The 17,810-nt window shown below is 36.4% G+C and overlaps 3 protein-coding genes across 8 annotated transcripts; 1 reads left to right on the forward strand and 2 right to left on the reverse strand.

Annotated features, from left to right (window-relative positions):
• Nucleotides 1-339: 339 nt before the first annotated feature.
• LOC113157729 (ubiquitin carboxyl-terminal hydrolase 48) lies at nt 340-11,962 on the reverse strand. Of its 5 annotated transcripts, none has more exons than XM_026353355.2 (13): nt 11,857-11,962; nt 11,622-11,758; nt 11,485-11,545; nt 11,274-11,388; nt 11,056-11,177; nt 10,665-10,735; nt 10,458-10,583; nt 9,020-9,115; nt 8,796-8,927; nt 8,585-8,713; nt 8,422-8,459; nt 8,304-8,344; nt 340-2,000 (listed from the first exon to the last, which is right to left on the reverse strand). In XM_026353355.2, the coding sequence occupies exons 2-13, from the start codon at nt 11,643-11,645 to the stop codon at nt 847-849; spliced, it is 2,109 nt and encodes a 702-aa protein (XP_026209140.1). In that variant the 5' UTR covers nt 11,646-11,758; nt 11,857-11,962; the 3' UTR covers nt 340-846. The 5 variants fall into 5 exon arrangements, with proteins under 5 accessions (XP_026209140.1, XP_026209141.1, XP_026209139.1 ...); XM_026353354.1 differs by lacking the exon at nt 340-2,000 and adding an exon at nt 6,020-8,206; XM_026353352.1 differs by lacking the exon at nt 340-2,000 and adding an exon at nt 6,020-8,212.
• A 557-nt stretch (nt 11,963-12,519) lies between these two features.
• zgc:194655 (Ubl_ubiquitin_like domain-containing protein) lies at nt 12,520-13,518 on the reverse strand. The gene is made up of 2 exons (XM_033326508.1): nt 13,307-13,518; nt 12,520-12,809 (listed from the first exon to the last, which is right to left on the reverse strand). Exons 1-2 carry the CDS (start codon nt 13,449-13,451, stop codon nt 12,676-12,678), a joined length of 279 nt encoding a protein of 92 aa, XP_033182399.1. The 5' UTR covers nt 13,452-13,518; the 3' UTR covers nt 12,520-12,675.
• Nucleotides 13,519-14,103: 585 nt separating this feature from the next.
• Nucleotides 14,104-15,960, forward strand: LOC113157087 (probable E3 ubiquitin-protein ligase ARI5). Of its 2 annotated transcripts, none has more exons than XM_026352352.1 (4): nt 14,104-14,302; nt 14,414-14,508; nt 14,609-14,782; nt 15,089-15,924. In XM_026352352.1, the coding sequence occupies exons 1-4, from the start codon at nt 14,212-14,214 to the stop codon at nt 15,542-15,544; spliced, it is 816 nt and encodes a 271-aa protein (XP_026208137.1). In that variant the 5' UTR covers nt 14,104-14,211; the 3' UTR covers nt 15,545-15,924. The 2 variants fall into 2 exon arrangements, with proteins under 2 accessions (XP_026208137.1, XP_026208138.1); XM_026352353.1 differs by having other exon boundaries at nt 14,208-14,302; nt 14,408-14,508; nt 15,089-15,960.
• Nucleotides 15,961-17,810: the final 1,850 nt, after the last annotated feature.

Below are 17,810 nucleotides of genomic sequence, written 5' to 3' on the forward strand. Positions count from 1 at the left end.
AACATGAATTTTCATCTTCTCCTCCCCAACATGATCAGGTGACAGACTAGACTCAACAGCCTCTGCACTGGCATTACCATTACAATTCTGCTGTTTCCTCACCTTTTGTATCTTACTAATCTCTGTTGAAAATAAGGTATTTTCAGCAAGAGTGAGAACAAAAGATAAATATATTTAAAATACACTTTAGATGGTACAATTCTTATTATAAAAAACTGAGCATGATGGAAATGTTTACTGTTATTTTCATTTTTTCAGTAGAAGAGAAGATAGGCAGTCCAGGATCGAATCGGAGAAATATGAAAGTCAAGAAAGGTAATTTTAAAATTCAGAAAAATATTGAATTTGAAAGAAAATTTTATTTACTCACATAATCTCAGAAATTATATCACATATTACATTCTGTTCTATTTAAATAGAAAATTGTTAAACATTTGCTTATCAGACTAAATGACAAAGATGTGCACTAACATCTGAACTACATTGTGCAAAAAGAACAAATGGAAAATCAACATGATGAATGAACTGAATTGAATTTAAGTTTAATTTATTTAAGTTAAAACTGCTGTTTCATTTTTTTTCCTTCTGTTGCATTCTCCTCTACCACGTCTCTGTCTGCATCACTTCTGACATAATGGTGTTCATTTTCTAACACCCAATAGTATTGTTGTTTTCCTTTTTTCCCATTCTGTGTTCAGTAGATTCTCAAACCGTTTTCTTTTTTTCTCATCCATTTGATTATTGGGATGTTCTCTTTGAGCATCAGGCACATTTTGGATGTTGTCTTTATTTTTGTGGCTGCCATGTGACGTTTTCTGCATTGTTTCTGTTTTTGTCTTCTTTATCTCAAAGGGACTTGAATCTCACCTTTAGGTCAATGTGCTCTTTTGACTGAACTTCACTTCCCATCCTTTCTCTCCTTGGTACATCTTCATCATTTCTCTTACTCTCACCCTTTTCCTCCCCACGTTTAAACTGTCTTGAATTATCAGACAGTTTCTCACTCATTTCTTTTTTATCATCATTTGATTTGTTCTGTTTAACACTAACTCGTCCATCGTTCACATGTTTCTTTTCTTTCTTAAGCTGTACTCTTATTATCTCCTCATCTTCTCTGCGCTCTATGCCAAGATATTCAAGTCTACCATCAGCTGATTTTCTATTTGTAGTTTCTCTTCTCATCTCCCCCTGTTCCTCATAGTTTCTTTTCCAATCATCCTCTGTGGATCTGTGGAGGTCGTTTCTTGTCTTTACACTTTCTGACGTCCCTTCATCATCTCTAGACTTTTCTTCTGTGCTAAATTTGAGTTCTGTCTTGTCCATGGGAACATGTTTAGGATCAATATCTTGTCCAGTTTTCAGTTCAGCCCCCTGATCTTTATTTATCTGTCCAACATCATATAATCCTTCACTGACCTCATGCTCCCTGTTGAGGTTTTCTGCCAAAACCTTTTCTGAAGTTTCATCATCTTCAGTCTGTCGTTCATTGTCTGTTGTTTCATGCATCACTCTCCTCTCATCATATGTCATCTCATGTTGAAGATGGAGAGGATCACATGTTGGATGTTTGTCACTAACGTCTAGTTCTGGCTTAAAATCAACATTAGTATGTGACGTCTTGTCTTTATCATCATCTACTCCTGCAGCATTGTGATCCTCTACTTTCACATCAGTGTCTCTACATAAAGTTTCTCTCTTCTCTGTCTGGTCTTCAGCTTCTGCACTGTCCTCATCATCATGTCTCATTATTTTCTCATTGTCTGATACACTGACATTAACTCCACTGTCCTGATCCTCTACATGACAGACGTTAGGTTCAGGCTCCACTCGACTTGACTCTGTTTCTTGGTGTTTGTCAGTGGAAACAGCCTCTGCTGTGTCATTACCCACTTCTACAGCCTCCTCAACCTCCTCCTCCTGTTTGATACCACCATCCTGACTCTGGATACTGTTATCACTGGTAGCAGGTAATACGCTTCCAATAGTGGATAATTCTGCAGCATGGATCACAAAGTAAATAAGAAATAAATTCAGGAAAATATAAAGATGTTGATTTTGTGCCAAAGCATAAAGAAAGTGTTTGTTTCTCACTTTGTTGTTTCCTATAGAAGAGAAGATAAGCACTCCGGGAACTAGTGGGAAAAACATAAAAAATCAACAAAGGTAATTTTTATATTCAGGAAAATATTGTATATGGTGGAAAGAACATCCAGATGAAAACATACCTCTCAGTGTTATCCAGCTGGAATGGCTGGTAATCAAGCTGTGGATCAAATAAACAAATAAACATAACACGATGAAAACGCTTTAAGTATCACAAGTGAGAACACTGGTTGTTTAAAAAAAACGTTCTACATTATCTTTACAGCAAAGTTGATCGGTCTTACCAATGTGACCGTGGAATCATTGAAGTGATACCATCTCTCATCATCCTGTGACTTTATTGATGCAGCATAGTGTCCACCTCTGAGATCACCAACATGGTCCACAACAGCACAGAGTCCATATGTCTGATTCTGATCAACAGGAAAACGACAGGCATTAGAAATGAGAAATGAATGTGTTGTGATAAAATAATAATCTATATAGTTAATATACCTGTGGGATCTGTAAGATGTAGGGAACTTTCACAGAACAGTTGTTTTTGACATATCTCACGTAGCTGGAGTCAAACTCAAACCTCTTCAACAGCAGCACTAAAACCTCTGGATGATGCTTTACTTCGCATTTCTGAATCAAACACAAAACATGTGTATGTTGTTTTATTATGAATTATTATCTTTACAAAATCAATTAATGTACATGATTCATTAAGATTGTTATTACTCACAATAGTAACATCAACTTTGTCATCACACAGGTCACAGTACATCTGGTCTTGTCCACTGAAATGTGAATCTCTGAAATATTCCTCAATGCCGTCCACCTGAAAAACATGCTCATATCATTCACAGTAGAAATGACCTCAGTCCTTGACAACTTTAATCAAAATGTTTATGAATGTTATGTCAAAGAGTAAAGTTTTAAACATGACACACTTGAGTAATGTAAACTACATCCTAAACTGAATTTGGTGGATGGTGTTTACCTACAGCATCAGTACTGTAACTGTATAGATGAATCAATATTGTTTTACACCACTAAAGTTCTTATTAATAGTTTTTTTAATTAAATAATGGACATTATGAACAAAATGCTAATCTGCATAAAACATATTTTGTCTACCAGTCATCTCCTGACAAGAAAATGAAATTAGCTCTGCATGTTGTCAGGTTCTTACCACACTATATTCTTCCCTGTCAGAATCCATCAACGCAAGAGGAAGATGCCAAACTAGTGAATCTGTGTTTTTCTCCGTTTGACATTTATAACATATGGTTTTATGTGTCAACTGTCCGTGAAAGATCTGAAACACAGAAATACACTGATGAACGGGTTTTAGTTTTCGGGTAAGTTAAGATTCATTTTGATACTTATTGTTTTTTTTACCCTTGAAGCATCAGGACTGGTCAGAGTTAAAATCTTCTCAAAGTACTCAGAAGCATCACGTTGTTCATACACTGAGAAGAAGAACAGAAAAAAACAAGAATAAAATGACTACATTTATTTATTACACTTATTTATTATGAATTTAAATTATTGACTGACGTGTTCTCAGATTTTCTACATCCATGGGTGTTTTCTGACACTTAATACACAGAGTAAAAACCTTTTTAATGACCCAAATATAAACCAATCAAAATACACCAAGAGCTGGTTTAATCTGCACACATACTTTACAGACTCTACCTGTGTCGATGCGCAGCTGGTTTATGATTTTATATGTGTAGGCTGTGTGACTCTGTAAATCATCAAACAAATCTTTAAGATGACGGTCGAGATACTCAGTGTGAGGATTTTCAAAGGTGAACCTAAACAAAATGTACAAAGTGACCATGAGTGACACAAACATGCATCATATCCTTAATTTAAAGGAAATACATCATTTGACATTAAGTAACAAACCTTTCCACAGCCTCTCTGAACTCTCTGGTCATGAACAGCACCTGCAGCACACTGTTCAGGTAACTTGTGGCTCCTTGGTTAAACAAGCCGTGGTATTTAAATTTATTAATGTAAGCTGTTGGGAGGTGAAAGTTAATGAATGTGAACTGCAGATATGTATTTATTTAATTTATCTGAATGATGAACAGGTCTAACTACACATGTGTCTTACCATCTGCAAAGAAATTCATTTTGAGTCCTTTTTGCCAGCTGCACAGAGACAGATAATTAATCTGTTGTTGAAAATGAATCAGAATATTAAGTTAGTGAGTCTCTTATTGTGGAAACACATAAAAAACAGAATAAAGTAAAAGCCTACCTTCAGTTGTAAGATTCAGACCTTGCTACAAAATCTGAATAACTCACATGAACAGAGTCTCTGTGAATAGTGTCGATGGACAAACAAACTTTCTCTTTCAGTTGCCAGAATGCTGCGTTCACGGTGTGTGGGAACAAATTGTTACAACACGCCAAACTGTTTCTTGCCCAGGAAATTACTTTATATTCCAATGATAGTCTTTAATATAGCAGATGTTTTGTAAATGGTTTTACTTCCACTTAATTCCCTGCTGAAATGATACATTCAAAGGTTTTCAGAAATATGACAATTAGGATCAAGAAAACTGGCGTGTCATTTTACATTGATCATAAATACATAAAAAAAGAGACAGGTGGATTCCCAATAGAAAAACATCTACTCACGTTCATGTCTCATAGCTAAATAAGATTCTTCTGTTGATCACTGGGTGATTTTAATTACATGACAGAAAAAAAGGAAAGTAATGATACAAACTTGTATAGTAATACTATTTTAAATAAACCATTAAAACAAAGTTGTACCTATAGACCTGCTTAAACAAGACACAAACTAAAGGAAAAAAACAAAACAATTGCAAGAACAAACCTTTCCACAGCCTCTCTGAACTCTTTGATCATGAACATAACCTGCTGCACATTGTTCAGGTAACTTGTTGCTCTTTAGTTTAACAAATTGTGGTATTTTATATTATTTGTTGAAGGAGAACGATAATGATGAATGTGAGTTGCAGAATAGTCTTCACAGCACTATTTAAAACCTTTACATCCTTCAGTGTGCTTCCACACTGTTGTAGGATTAACCGTTTAATAACTAGTTCTGGAAAATCCATTAGTAGCATTTGTTTGAATATGAAGTTTTGAACTTGTAGGAGTCAAACTTTAAAAACATTTTTTTAGATGTCTTCTCTTTTGTTTATTATTCACTCACACAACCAGTTTTGCTACATTCTGTTAATAACAACAATACTTTTACTTTCACTTTGTTAGGATGTTGCATTCATGGTGCGTGGGAAAACATTGTTAGTAATGAGTGTGATTTGCCAAACTACTGGCATTAAAACACAGATATTATAATAACACTGTCAACAACACGTTATTGTTTCTATTGTAGATTATAGAACCATTGAAGATGTAAGCAGAATGCCGAACCCTGTAATAAATACTTTCACTAAATTTGTATTTTTGATTTTCACTCAAATTAGAGTGAAAACTGCTGCAGTCTGTCCAGAAATCACATGAATTCCTGAAAATGTTCGGCAGAGACTGAAAGTGAAAATCAAATCTTAGTACATGATGATAGTCACACGACAAAGTCTATTAGACTCAAGGCTGCTGATTAAAGACAGGGTGGAGGTGGTGGTGCTTCATTCTTTCAGACGTCGTACTGACTTAGAGGTATTTACTTCTCATAGTTTCCTGGTACAAAGTGTCTCTTAAAAATGCACCATGTCTGGAACAGATGAGCAGTAAGAAACACAGTGTATATGTCCATGACTATATTTTATTAACTCATTTATTTTTTTATGTTCTTCATCTTTTAAATCACAAAGGTAAATGACAATCCAATGGTTTAAAATAATAAAACAAACAAACAAAAAAAGAGGACATGTGAAAAATATATTAAATAATTTTCTGGATACAACATTAATATAATAATATATAATGTACGTTATAGGTAAAAAAGAACAAAGCTTTTATGGGAGTTTTTGAAACACAGTACAGTATTTAACACAGCAGAAATCTTATTTTGTCACATAACATCAGAAATTATGTCACATATTACCTTCTGTCCTATTTACATATCTGTCAGCAAATTAGAATTGAAATCATTTTAAATAACCTGTATCTGCAGCAGATATACCTTTGTTATGATAAATCAACAATTCAATTTAAAACAACACTGATAAAACTGATTAAACTAAATGACAGAGTTGTGCACTAACATCTGAACCACATTGTCCAAAAAGAACAAATGGAAAATTACCACAGTATTTTATTAAATCACTGCAAACTTTCTGACTGATCATGATCTCTGTACAACCCAGTACAACATCACTGAGCATCAATAACCACAAACTAAAAATCTTATGGCTCACCAGGTTGACATGCTGCCTTATTAAATAAGTTTTAATATATTTCAGTCTGAATCATCACCCTGGTTATCATTTCTGTTTTGTTTTTTTGTTTTGTTTTTTTATACGTGGAAAACAACCAGTTGTTTTCTTCTCTTTCATTTTTTCTGTGTTTTGCATTGTTTTATCAACAGAGCGGTTTAAACCAACCTCATTCTCCTCTACCACGTCTCTGTCTGCATCACTTCTGACATATTGGTCATCATTTTCCAGATTTTTTGAACAATTAAAACACCCAATAGGATTGTTCTTTTCCTGTTTTCCCTTTCTTGTCTTCTTTGTCTCAATATTACTTTGAATCTCACCTTTAGTTCTCTTAACAATATGCTCTTTTGACTGGACTTCACTTCCCATCCTTTCTGTCCTACTACATGGTATAGACTGTTTAGCTGGTTTCTCGCTGTCTTCTCTATTTTTCTCTTTAGCTCCTCTGCCTCCTGCTGATCCTTCTTGTCCAGCACAATCCTCCTCTCTGTTTTGAGTTTGTACATTTTCACTCGTCTTTTCCTCTATTTTGGTCTGATTACCAACATCTCTGTGTCTGATTTCCTGCTGCCTGTCCTCTTGTGGTCTGTCTTGTCGGTCATCATTCTGACCCTCTACACCTCTACCACTGTGTCGTCCTGAAGTTCTTCTCCTTGGTACATCGTCATCATTTCTCTTACTCTCACCCTTTTCCTCTCCACGTTTAAACTGTCTTGAATTATCCGACAATTTCTCACTCATTTCTTTTTTATCATCATTTGATTTGTTCTGTTTAACACCAACTCGTCCATCGTTCACATGTTTCTTTTCTTTCTTAAACTGTAATTTTATTATCTCCTCATCTTCTCTGCGCTCTCTGCCAAGATATTCAAGTGTACCATCAGCTGATTTTCTATTTGTAGTTTCTCTTCTCATCTCCCCCTGTTCCTCATAGTTTCTTTGCCAATCATCCTCTGTGGATCTGTGGAGGTCGTTTCTTGTCTTTACACTTTCTGAAGTTCGTTCATCATCTCTAGACTTTTCTTCTGTTCTAAATCTGAGTTCTCCTTTGTCCATGGGGACATGTTTAGGATCAATATCTTGTCCAGTTTTCACTTCAGCCCCCTGATCTTTATTTATCTGTCCAACATCATGTAATCCTTCACTGACCTCATGCTCCCTGTTGAGGTTTTCTGCCAAAACCTTTTCTGAAGTTTCATCATCTTCAGTCTGTCTTTCATCATCTGTTGTTTCATTCATCCCTCTCCTCTGTTTGTATGTCATCTCATGTTGAAGATGGAGATGATCACATGTTGGATATTTGTCACTAACGTCTAGTTCTAGCTTAAAATCAACATTAGTATGTGACGTCTTGTCTTTATCATCATCTACTCCTGCAGCATTGTGATCCTCTACTCTCACATCAGTGTCTCTACATAAAGTTTCTCCCTTCTCTGTCTGGTCTTCAGCTTCTGCACTGTCCTCATCATCATGTCTCATTATTTTCTCATTGTCTGGTACACTGACATTAACTCCACTGTCCTGATCCTCTACATGACAGACGTTAGGTTCAGGCTCCACTTCTCTTGACTCTGTTTCTTGGTGTTTGTCAGTGGAAACAGTCTCTGCTCTGTCATTACCCACTTCTACAGCCTCATCAACCTCCTCCTCCTGTCTGATACCACCGTCCTGACTCTGGATATAATTATCAATTGTTGCAGGTAAGACGCTTCCAATAGTGGATAATTCTGCAGCATGGATCACAAAATAGACAGGAAATAAATTCAGGAAAATATAAAGATGTTGAATTTGTGCCAAAGCATAAAGAAAGTGTTTGTTTCTCACTTTGTTGTTTCCTATAGAAGAGAAGATAAGCACTCCGGGAACTAGTGGGAAAAACATAAAAAATCATGAAATATTGATTATTGTATATGGTGGAAAGAATAGACAGATGAAAACATACCTCTCAGTGTTATCCAGCTGGAATGGCTGGTAATCAAGCTGTGGATCAAGAGAACAAACAAACATAACACGATGAAAACGTTTTATGTATTCTGATAAGTGAGATACTGGTTGTATAGAAAAACGTTCTACATTATCTCTACAGCACAGTTGATCGGTCTTACCAATGTGACCGTGGAATCATTGAAGTGATACCATCTCTCATCATCCTGTGACTTTATCGATGCAGCATAGTGTCCACCTCTGAGATCACCAACATGGTCCACAACAGCACAGAGTTCATATGTCTGATTCTGATCAACAGGAAAACGACAGGCATTAGAAATGAGAAATGAATGTGTTGTGATAAATTATTAATCTATATAGTTAATATACCTGTGGGATCTGTAGGATGTAGGGAACTTTCACAGAACAGTTGTTTTTGACATATCTCATGTAGCTGTAGTCAAACTCAAACCTCTTCAACAGCAGCACTAACACCTCTGGATGATGCTTTACTTCGCATTTCTGAATCAAACACAAACACAAAACATATATAATGTTATAAACCTTACAAAATCAATACATGTACATGATTTAATAAGATTGTCATTACTCACAATAGTAACATCAACTTTGTCATCACATTTGTCACAGTACATCTGGTCTTGTCCACTGAAATGTGAATCTCTGAAATACTCCTCGATGCCGTCCACCTGAAAAACATGCTCATATCATTCACAGTAGAAATGACCACAGTCCTGACAACTTTAATTGGCAACACTTATGTCAGTTACATCTTAAAATTAACTCAGTCACAGATGTCCTTTCGAGCTTGGTGGGAATAAAATATAAAATATATTCATAAATGTTTGACCAAAGAGGAAACATTTTAAAAAGACACACATGGTAATTTAAGTCACTGAGTTCAAGATCCATCAGGTACAGAGCAGTGATAATGAGTGATAAATCCTGTAATGAACAGGTTTTAACTACAAAAATGATGATGGGAGGAATGTAGCAGAGCAAAGTCTATCTGCAATAAAGTGATAGTTGTATGTTTATTTGATTTGTTTTGGTAGTTTATTGGGTAAGTTAAGGTTTTAGGTGAGTAGACAGATATAAAACCAACATGTACCAGAAAGGGTGTGTGCTTTTTTTTAGAGAGGCAGCAAGAACAATGTTTCATTTCCGTGTGTGCAATATATGGATGAACAATCTGAAACTCAAGTGTGAGAATCGACAATGGACTATTTTGCTGCGTACATTACTATTCACATGCTGCATTAGTGGCTTTTTGATTTTAACTACATTTTGAGATTAGATTTATTTTGTCGACAAGTAACCACCAAAACTTTCATGAGTTCCTCAGAATCTGTATAAGTGCAAAGAGCAAAATGGGTTTCATTTAACTTTTCATTCAAAGAATAAAGAGATCAAATATATAATCAATTGTTTTATTTAATCAATTAATAAATCAAGATAGCTCTAATCCATACTTTCATTCTTGTTTTTTGGACTCCAGGTTTGCTAAAACCTAACTCCAGCTGATTTTTCTGTGACATCATAAATCTACTGTTGCCATTGCTTTTTCCACCATCACCTTTTATGGTCATTGGGTTGGTTCAATAAACATGTGAAAACCATGACTGTTTGTGTTTTATCAGCTTAAAAACATTGTTTGTATATATATTTGTGACTCTGTTGAAGATCTGAACACGTTTCATCATCAATTTATGCAGAAAACCAGGAAATTGCAAATAGTTAAGTTACTTACTTTTACCATGTATATAAATACATTATATTTGTATAATATTATAATTTCTCTGACCTGTAAGACTTCATATATGTTGAAATCTATCATCAAGACTCAAGAATTTTTAAATATAACGTTGTATGTTGTAGACTTTAACTTTTGACATTCAACATTTCCAGATACTAAAGTTACACATCACAAATGTTCCTGTTAAAGTTGTTTAAGTTGTTCAGCTCAGCTGATGAGATTAATGATGAAATGCTAAAAAGAGAAATTAAGTCCATTAGTTGTCAATTTCTTACCACACTATATTCTTCCCTGTCAGAATCCATCAATGCAAGAGGAAGATGCCAAACTAGTGAATCTGTGTTTTTCTCCGTTGGACATTTAGAACATATGGTTTTATGTGTCAGCTGTCCGTGAAAGATCTGAAACACAGAAATACACTGATGAACAGATTTTAGTTTTCAGCTAATTAAGAATCTATTTGATGCTGATGGTGTTTTTACCCTTGAAGCATCAGGACTGGTCAGAGTTAAAATCTTCTCAAAGTACTCAGCAGCATCACGTTGTTCATACACTTAGAAGAAGAACAGAAACAAGCCTGTACTTCCTCATCAAAATAAATTTAATAATAGTATTATGATAAATATGACCAATTTCTTGAATGAAATAAAAATAGTAAATGCAGGATATTTACTATTTTTACTGAGATTATTATAATATTCTTTATTTATGGTTCACTATAACTGGAAGGTAAAACCTTTAGTGCACAGGATGCAGAACTAAATCTCAAGATTATACCATTATATCATTTTATTGCCATATTATGTTGTTGTAAACTGATCAAACCACACTTTTTCAATCCTGCACGTTGTTTTATGTGCTGACATACTCTACCTCTGTCGATGCCCAGCTGGTTTATGATTTTATATGTGTAGGCTGTGTGACTCTGTAAATCATCAAACAAATCTTTAAGATGACGGTCGAGATACTCAGTGTGAGGATTTTCAGAGGTGAATCTAAACAAAATGTACACAAAGTGACCATGAGTGACACAAACATGCAGCATATCCTTAATTTAAAGGAAATACATCATTTGACATTAAGTAACAAACCTTTCCACAGCCTCTCTGAACTCTCTGGTCATGAACAGCACCTGCAGCACACTGTTCAGGTAACATGTTGCTCCTTGGTTTAACAAGCCGTGGTATTTAAATTTATTAATGTAAGCTGTTGGGAGGTGAAAGTTAATGAACGTGAACTGCAGATATGTATTTATTTTATTTATGTGAATGATGAAATGGTCTAACTATACATGTGCCTTACCATCTGCAAAGAAATTCATTCTGATTCCCTTTTCCACTCGTACACGGATTTGTCGTTGTTGCTGAAAATAAAATAATATAATAATAAGAATAACAAAATTAAAATAGAAACATAACAGAAAATAAGTAGAATCTCACCTTCACACCTCCGTTGTGGATCATAAATAGACTGAACAGCTGCAGCTCCTCTATCTTACATTTGTCAGTGTAACGACCATTTTTCCCAGAGACTCATTTTGAAACCCTTTGGTCCACGTCGCTCAAAGACTCCGCTGCTGAAAATGAATTGTAGTATAAAAATCATTTGGCGATTAATCGATAGCATTTGTTATAAATACGCATTCAAGTGTGTCTTCAGAAATTATGAACCTACTTGTCGTTGTAATGTTCACACTTTGAAGACCTCCCCTCAGGTTCTTGGTTCTCTCTGTTTATTTCCATCTCCTTTCTCTTTCACTTCTCCGCACTTGCAGCAATGTTGTGTTCAGGTTGTGTCGGACATATTCTTATATTGGACTTGGCTCTCTTGGATAACAAGGGAATTGAAAACAGTTGCACTAGTTCCTTGCCTATCTAGCTGTAAAATCTAGAACAAGTTATTTAGTGGTTTCCCAGCAGCTGTAAGGAGTTTAAGACCAATGTTCCTTGTAGATCAGACATATTTTAATGAAGGACATGAACGCAGCACATGCAGCCGGTCGAGGACTGAAGTGGACCCCACATACACATCCAGGATTTATCATTCACCCTGTACACGAATTGGATTTTAAAATTAGTTTAAAATATAGCTGTATAATTATATTTTCTTTTATTATTTGGGAAGATTTGTTATCTATCTATCTCGAGTGCCCGAATATTCTTAAAATATTACTTAAACTTTAATTGCTCAGACAGATTTAGGAACTTATTGTATTTTTACCTCAGTACTTAAGGAACCATGAATGATTACAGAATCTGTTACTTTAGGATATATGGTGCATTTTCATGCGGTTGCAGTGTATGCTATATGCTTTATAGTTCAATCAAAGATGACGTATATAGAGAGAACATATTTTTATTGTACATCAAAAAACACATTTCTAGCATCTTTGGAGGTAACAGTACAGTACAACTTTAAGGTTGGCAGTGTCAGGAGCTTTTATGGGATTTTAAATGAAGCAGCAGCAGTGGCAGCAGGAAGAGTTGTTCTCTGTCACATGGTCAGTCCTCCAGGAACCCTCACCACCATTTGGATGACAGACATGTGCTGGATCCCATAACTAGACAGCAGCGAGTCGTCTCCATCCAGCATCTTGTCTGTGAAGATCAGCCGCAGAGACTCCTCTCCTACACACACACACACACACACACACACACACACACACACACGAAGACAAACATTAATAAACAGGAGCACAGCGAGTAAAACCAGAAAGAAAAATGTCAAAACTGTTTAATCCTGCAAACTATTATTCCCCTGATTAATTATTATATATGTCTTAAAGTACACTTTGTTATTTTATAAAATATGATGCACTATTTACCTTTAAAAAATAGTAATTTAAAGGAAATCTATCTCAATAAGTTAATATAAAAATGCTGCTTACTGGTAAAAACGTATCAAACTTATCAGTGAAATAACATAAAGCTCCATATGAAACATTAACTTATAGTTTCACTTCTGATGTGGGTTTTGCGCTATTCCTCTTTAAAATGTCAGATGTTACACGCAGCTCATTCGTGAATGATGATAGACACATATACCAAAATATAATCTTTAGTTTGAATACAGTAGTGTGTTAAATGTTTGTTAAATTGCCGCTGTGACTTTGTTGATTGTTTACCTGTGGTATCGGGAAGTCTCTGCGCTATCCTCTCCTTTAATTGTTTCACCGTCATGCTCTTCATTTGTTCCTCTGTGTTGCACAGTTCAACGATCATCTTCTCGCCCCTCAGCCCGTGAACCATCACCTGGTAGATCTTTCCCATTCTGCTGTTTCTGCGCCTGTATGAGATGTGTGAGCTGCTTTTACTGCTGCAGCTGAAAGTTAAAAACACGTCTGACGTCAGACATGGGCAGATCATACTTTTACTTTCATCTTAAAATTACTTCTGTTTCTCTCTCCTCTTCACGTGAAATCGGCGACAGAAACATATATAAAAAATAATAGCCTAATGAATTTTTTCAGTCTTTGGCTGACGTGTTGTTTTTGTGTTTGACGCACAGGTGTTATGTTGTTTTCTTTTTAATCTTAGTTTCTATAATTCTGCGTTATTGCTGCAAAAAAGCTCGAATATTGACATAATTTGGTCAAATGTTAAAAAAGGTTTAAAGGAAAGTGTCTGCACGCATTTTTATTAATCTTATCATTACAGTATGAGGAAATAGCCTAATAGTCTAACTGGAAATCACCAGATGTTCCAGCAGGGATTCACATGGGACCTTTGTTTACTGATACCAGCTGTTCCATGAAAAAACATGTTATGAATAATACTGAGACAATATTTATTAAAGAAAACAATCATTTGTAATTACACTATAATACAGGACCATTGTTGTTTTTCATAAAATGATAAATATGTCTAATAGAATCCACGCCCTTCATGATGCGTTCACGTGATTTCTTGTAAGTCGCGTGAAACTGAAAGTCAGAGAAAGAGACTTAAAGACACTGCAGACTGCCTCATTGTTTACTGCTCAGTTCCCGTTCGCAGACTGTCGACAGACAACGAGCTGATCTGAAACAAAATGACTACTCAGGGTCAGGGGGAAAAAAGATACGACCCCGGGGATACGACCCTGAAATTTGTCAACAGACCAGATGATCTGGATCCGCTACGTAAGTCACCATTTGGACTGATGATAATTACATTTACGACTTTTCCTCCACAGTGGATGTGGATGGAGTGATGCTAAGTTCATTGTCTGCTCTTTGTCTCCTCAGCCCCAGATGAAGGAGATCAGTGTCTCCGTGCAGAGATGTCCTGCGGTCATGCTGTCACCCCGGAGTCTCTCACTGGGTGGTGTCGCAGCCTGTTGGATCAGGTACTTTCCATCATCACACTCACACACCATTAAGATATGCTTACCTTTTATAGAGATAGTCAGAAATCCTAAAACCGGACTTTTCCTTTCTAAATTTCAGGGTCAATACAAATTTAAGTGTCCTGCCTTGAAGAAGGACACCCTGCAGAAGTGTGAAGAGGTGTGGTCTTATCAAGAGGTGCGCAGGCTGGCAGTGCTGACAGCTGAAGAGATGCAGTACTTTGAAGAGAGCATGGCTCGTCTGGCTGCTGCAGAATACTGTGACTTCAAATCCGTGAGTGACATCTCTAGGGGAAAACAACCAAAGAAAACATGACACTAATTTATTTATTTACTGTGGAAAATGGTCCAATCATAAACATTTGTTTGTGGCAAAAGTAAGTGAACCTTTAGGATTATTAATTCAGTAGGTGTTTTAGTTGATGGGATGGCAATCAGGATGATCCCATTATTAAAACAGGATTAATTCTAAAGGGATTCACAAACTTTTGAGCCACAGTACCTCTCAGAAATAGAGCCAGAGACTCTTTCTATGATTGTTGTGTTTTTCCTTCAGTGTTTGTTTCATCATTTCCAACAGTGTCCTGGATGCAAAACCTTCGTGGAGAGAGAGGATCTGACGAACCTCAACGTGCAGTGCACAATCTGCACCGCAGACAATAAGAAACCATACAATTTCTGCTGGCAGTGTATGATGCAGTGGAAAGGTCCAGCTCCACGCTCCGAACGCTGTGACAACGACAGCTGCATCAACCACGACCTCGAGCTTCTTAAGAACTGCAGAGACACCGCTCTCCCTCAGGTGCAGGGGGTCGACAAGTGTCCCTCCATTCGGGCCTGTCCCACCTGTGGTCAGAGGGTGGAGCACGACAAAACAGGCTGTAAGAACATTATCTGTCCTCGCTGTCAGGTCGAGTTCTGCTTCGTGTGTCTGAAGCTCACTCCTGAGTGTCTGAAGACGAGCTCGTACTTCATCCCCTGCAGTGATGGAGTCGCTCCCAGACAAACCTCCATCCCTGTGTGGCACAGACGCTAAGAAGGAAAATGCTCACACACAGATTAACTTATCAGCTTGTTTGCCGACAACCCTTTACTGTCACATTAGGCCTTACCTGTTTAGACTTGTTTGGCTACCAGCATGTTAGACTGTAGCATTCTCATTGCAACCAAAAGCAAAGTGTTGGTTTATTAGCCAACCTGATCATGTACACATGCAGTTATCTCCTGCACTACTGTATAATACACTTGTTTTAAAATTTTCACTGACGTTTGCTTCATAGAGTTTTTCTCTGCTCAAGCACTGTATTCAGTAATAACTGGATCACTTAATAAAGTCCTTTTACATCAATAAAAAGTGTATATTTAATCTCTTACCTAAACAAATGCATGTGAATAAAGTCCTTCTATTTAACATTTATCCATACAGGGTTACTTTTTAGAGGTGCAGAAAAATCAGAGTCAAAATCTATAGGTCAACAGCAATAGCAGAGATTTATGAGAAGACTGAAAAATGTTTAAAATGTCTAAGAAACGCAAGAGACAATGTTGGATTCCAAGTTTAGACAGTAGAGAAGAGGCATAACCCAGAAATCTGTCTAAGAAGGTCATCTGAAAACACAAAAACACACACAGACAAATAATGGAAGAGAAGGAGTCAAAATCCAGCACAGACCACATTAAATGTGAACATTGTTCTGCAATAAATCCTGAAGTCATTGATGCTATTTCTGATTTAACTGTGTAACTGATTTAATTTCTGAGCTTAAACGTAAACTCTTGGTTGAGTAACCATCAAGGTGGGAAACCTGGAGTCTTTGGTTTCAGAAAAACTGATCAGTCAGTTTATTCAACTCAGAGTTTCTGACTGAGGGAAGCATGTGTGTGATGAATTCACTAAGCTATCATCAGTCGAGCGAAGACTCTATATGATTCACATTCACAACAGGTAAATAAAGAGCAGAGCCTGTCACAGCTAAACTGGGATCAGATTGTGGAGCTGTGTAAATATATTTGTAAAGCAGTGAAAAATGGGATGTGTCCGATGTGTCATGAGTTTTGAAGCCACTTACCAAGATCTGATGTTGTTAGTTCAGGTCTTCAGAAGTTGTAGACTTGTGATTATGGACCATTAAACCCACTTCAATTACTTCAATTCAAAGTATGAATCAGCTAAAACTGTGTAAGACCAATTGTTCAGTGATGTCTGTGACAATTTTTGGTCTTGTAGAAAAAATGCACCATGACATGGGGATCTTATACTAGTACATACAAACTTAAAGGAAATTAAAGAGAAGTATCTATGAATCTATGATTAACTTTGTACTTCCTCCCCTCTGTACTTTTCTGCAGGTATCCTCGGCCTGGAGCTGTTTATCTCCAGGATCCAGTTGACCTGCCCAACGTTCTTGCTGCTTGTTGTTGTTTTTTGTTAGCTGCTGTTCTTTTCTCTCTTCTCTTTCCACTCACCCCAACCGGTCGAGGCAGATGGCCGCCCACTGTGAGCCTGGTTCTGCTGGAGGTTTCTTCATCTCAAGGGAGTTTTTCCTCTCCACTGCCTAAAGCTTGTTCAAAAGGGATTGCTGGGTTTTCTATGTAATTTTCTTCACAATTATACTCTGTAAGGTCTTGAATCTTAAACACTGTAAAGTGCCTTGAGAGAACTTTTGTTCTTTCTCTGTATGAATCATGTTATAGTTGTTTTGTTTAGTTTTTTCAGTTTACTAAGTGAGATTATGTAGCCGCTAGTAGGCTTATGTCCTACCCTGGCTATCAGAATCTACACTGTTGAACCTGGCTGAGTATCTAAGATATCTGTTCAGCGTTTTCTACTGAGTTTTAGGCCCAGTGTGATTCAGTTCTGGTCAGTTACTCAGATTCAAAGCTCTTTATGTTCATTAATCACTAGGTTCAGTAAGGAGACTGGCAGTAGCAACTCTTCACAGAGAGTGAAACGACCTCCATCCCACTAGGAATCCACACATACACACTTATAAAAATGGCAAAAGGAATGTATTTATAAAATGTAACATTAATAAAGTGACAAAACGAACAAAAACCTTTAATTCCATAACTAAAAATCAGATGTTCAGACAAAATGATAAGAAAATAATTAATACAACTTAAATAAATAAAATTGTTATCAAATCAACCCAAATATTGGGTTGATTTGATAAGAGTTGTCAGCTCTTATTGTTCTTTTCTTATGTTCCTTGTTGAATAATTCCTTTAACGGTCTCACTGAGTTGCATTTGTTCAGTATTCAGCCAAAATTATATCCGAGATATCAAATGAAAAAAACAGAA

This window comes from Anabas testudineus, chromosome 18 (assembly GCF_900324465.2).
Source record: "Anabas testudineus chromosome 18, fAnaTes1.2, whole genome shotgun sequence".
In the NCBI taxonomy this organism is placed as follows: Eukaryota; Metazoa; Chordata; class Actinopteri; order Anabantiformes; family Anabantidae; genus Anabas; species Anabas testudineus.

Excerpts from the sequence above, each read along its gene's own strand:
- zgc:194655 (XM_033326508.1), bottom strand. The coding sequence starts at position 13,451 with ATGGGAAAGATCTACCAGGTGATGGTTCACGGGCTGAGGGGCGAGAAG. Across the intron at positions 12,810-13,306 it reads GAGACTTCCCGATACCACAG|GAGAGGAGTCTCTGCGGCTG; the intron begins GTAAACAATCAA and ends GTGTGTGTGTAG.
- LOC113157087 (XM_026352353.1), top strand. The coding sequence starts at position 14,212 with ATGACTACTCAGGGTCAGGGGGAAAAAAGATACGACCCCGGGGATACG. Across the intron at positions 14,303-14,407 it reads AGATGATCTGGATCCGCTAC|CCCCAGATGAAGGAGATCAG; the intron begins GTAAGTCACCAT and ends TTGTCTCCTCAG. Across the intron at positions 14,509-14,608 it reads GTCGCAGCCTGTTGGATCAG|GGTCAATACAAATTTAAGTG; the intron begins GTACTTTCCATC and ends TCTAAATTTCAG.
- LOC113157729 (XM_026353352.1), bottom strand. The coding sequence starts at position 11,645 with ATGATCCACAACGGAGGTGTGAAG. Across the intron at positions 8,928-9,019 it reads ACAAAGTTGATGTTACTATT|AAATGCGAAGTAAAGCATCA; the intron begins GTGAGTAATGAC and ends TGTTTGATTCAG. Across the intron at positions 8,345-8,421 it reads CAGCTGGATAACACTGAGAG|TTCCCGGAGTGCTTATCTTC; the intron begins GTATGTTTTCAT and ends TTTTCCCACTAG.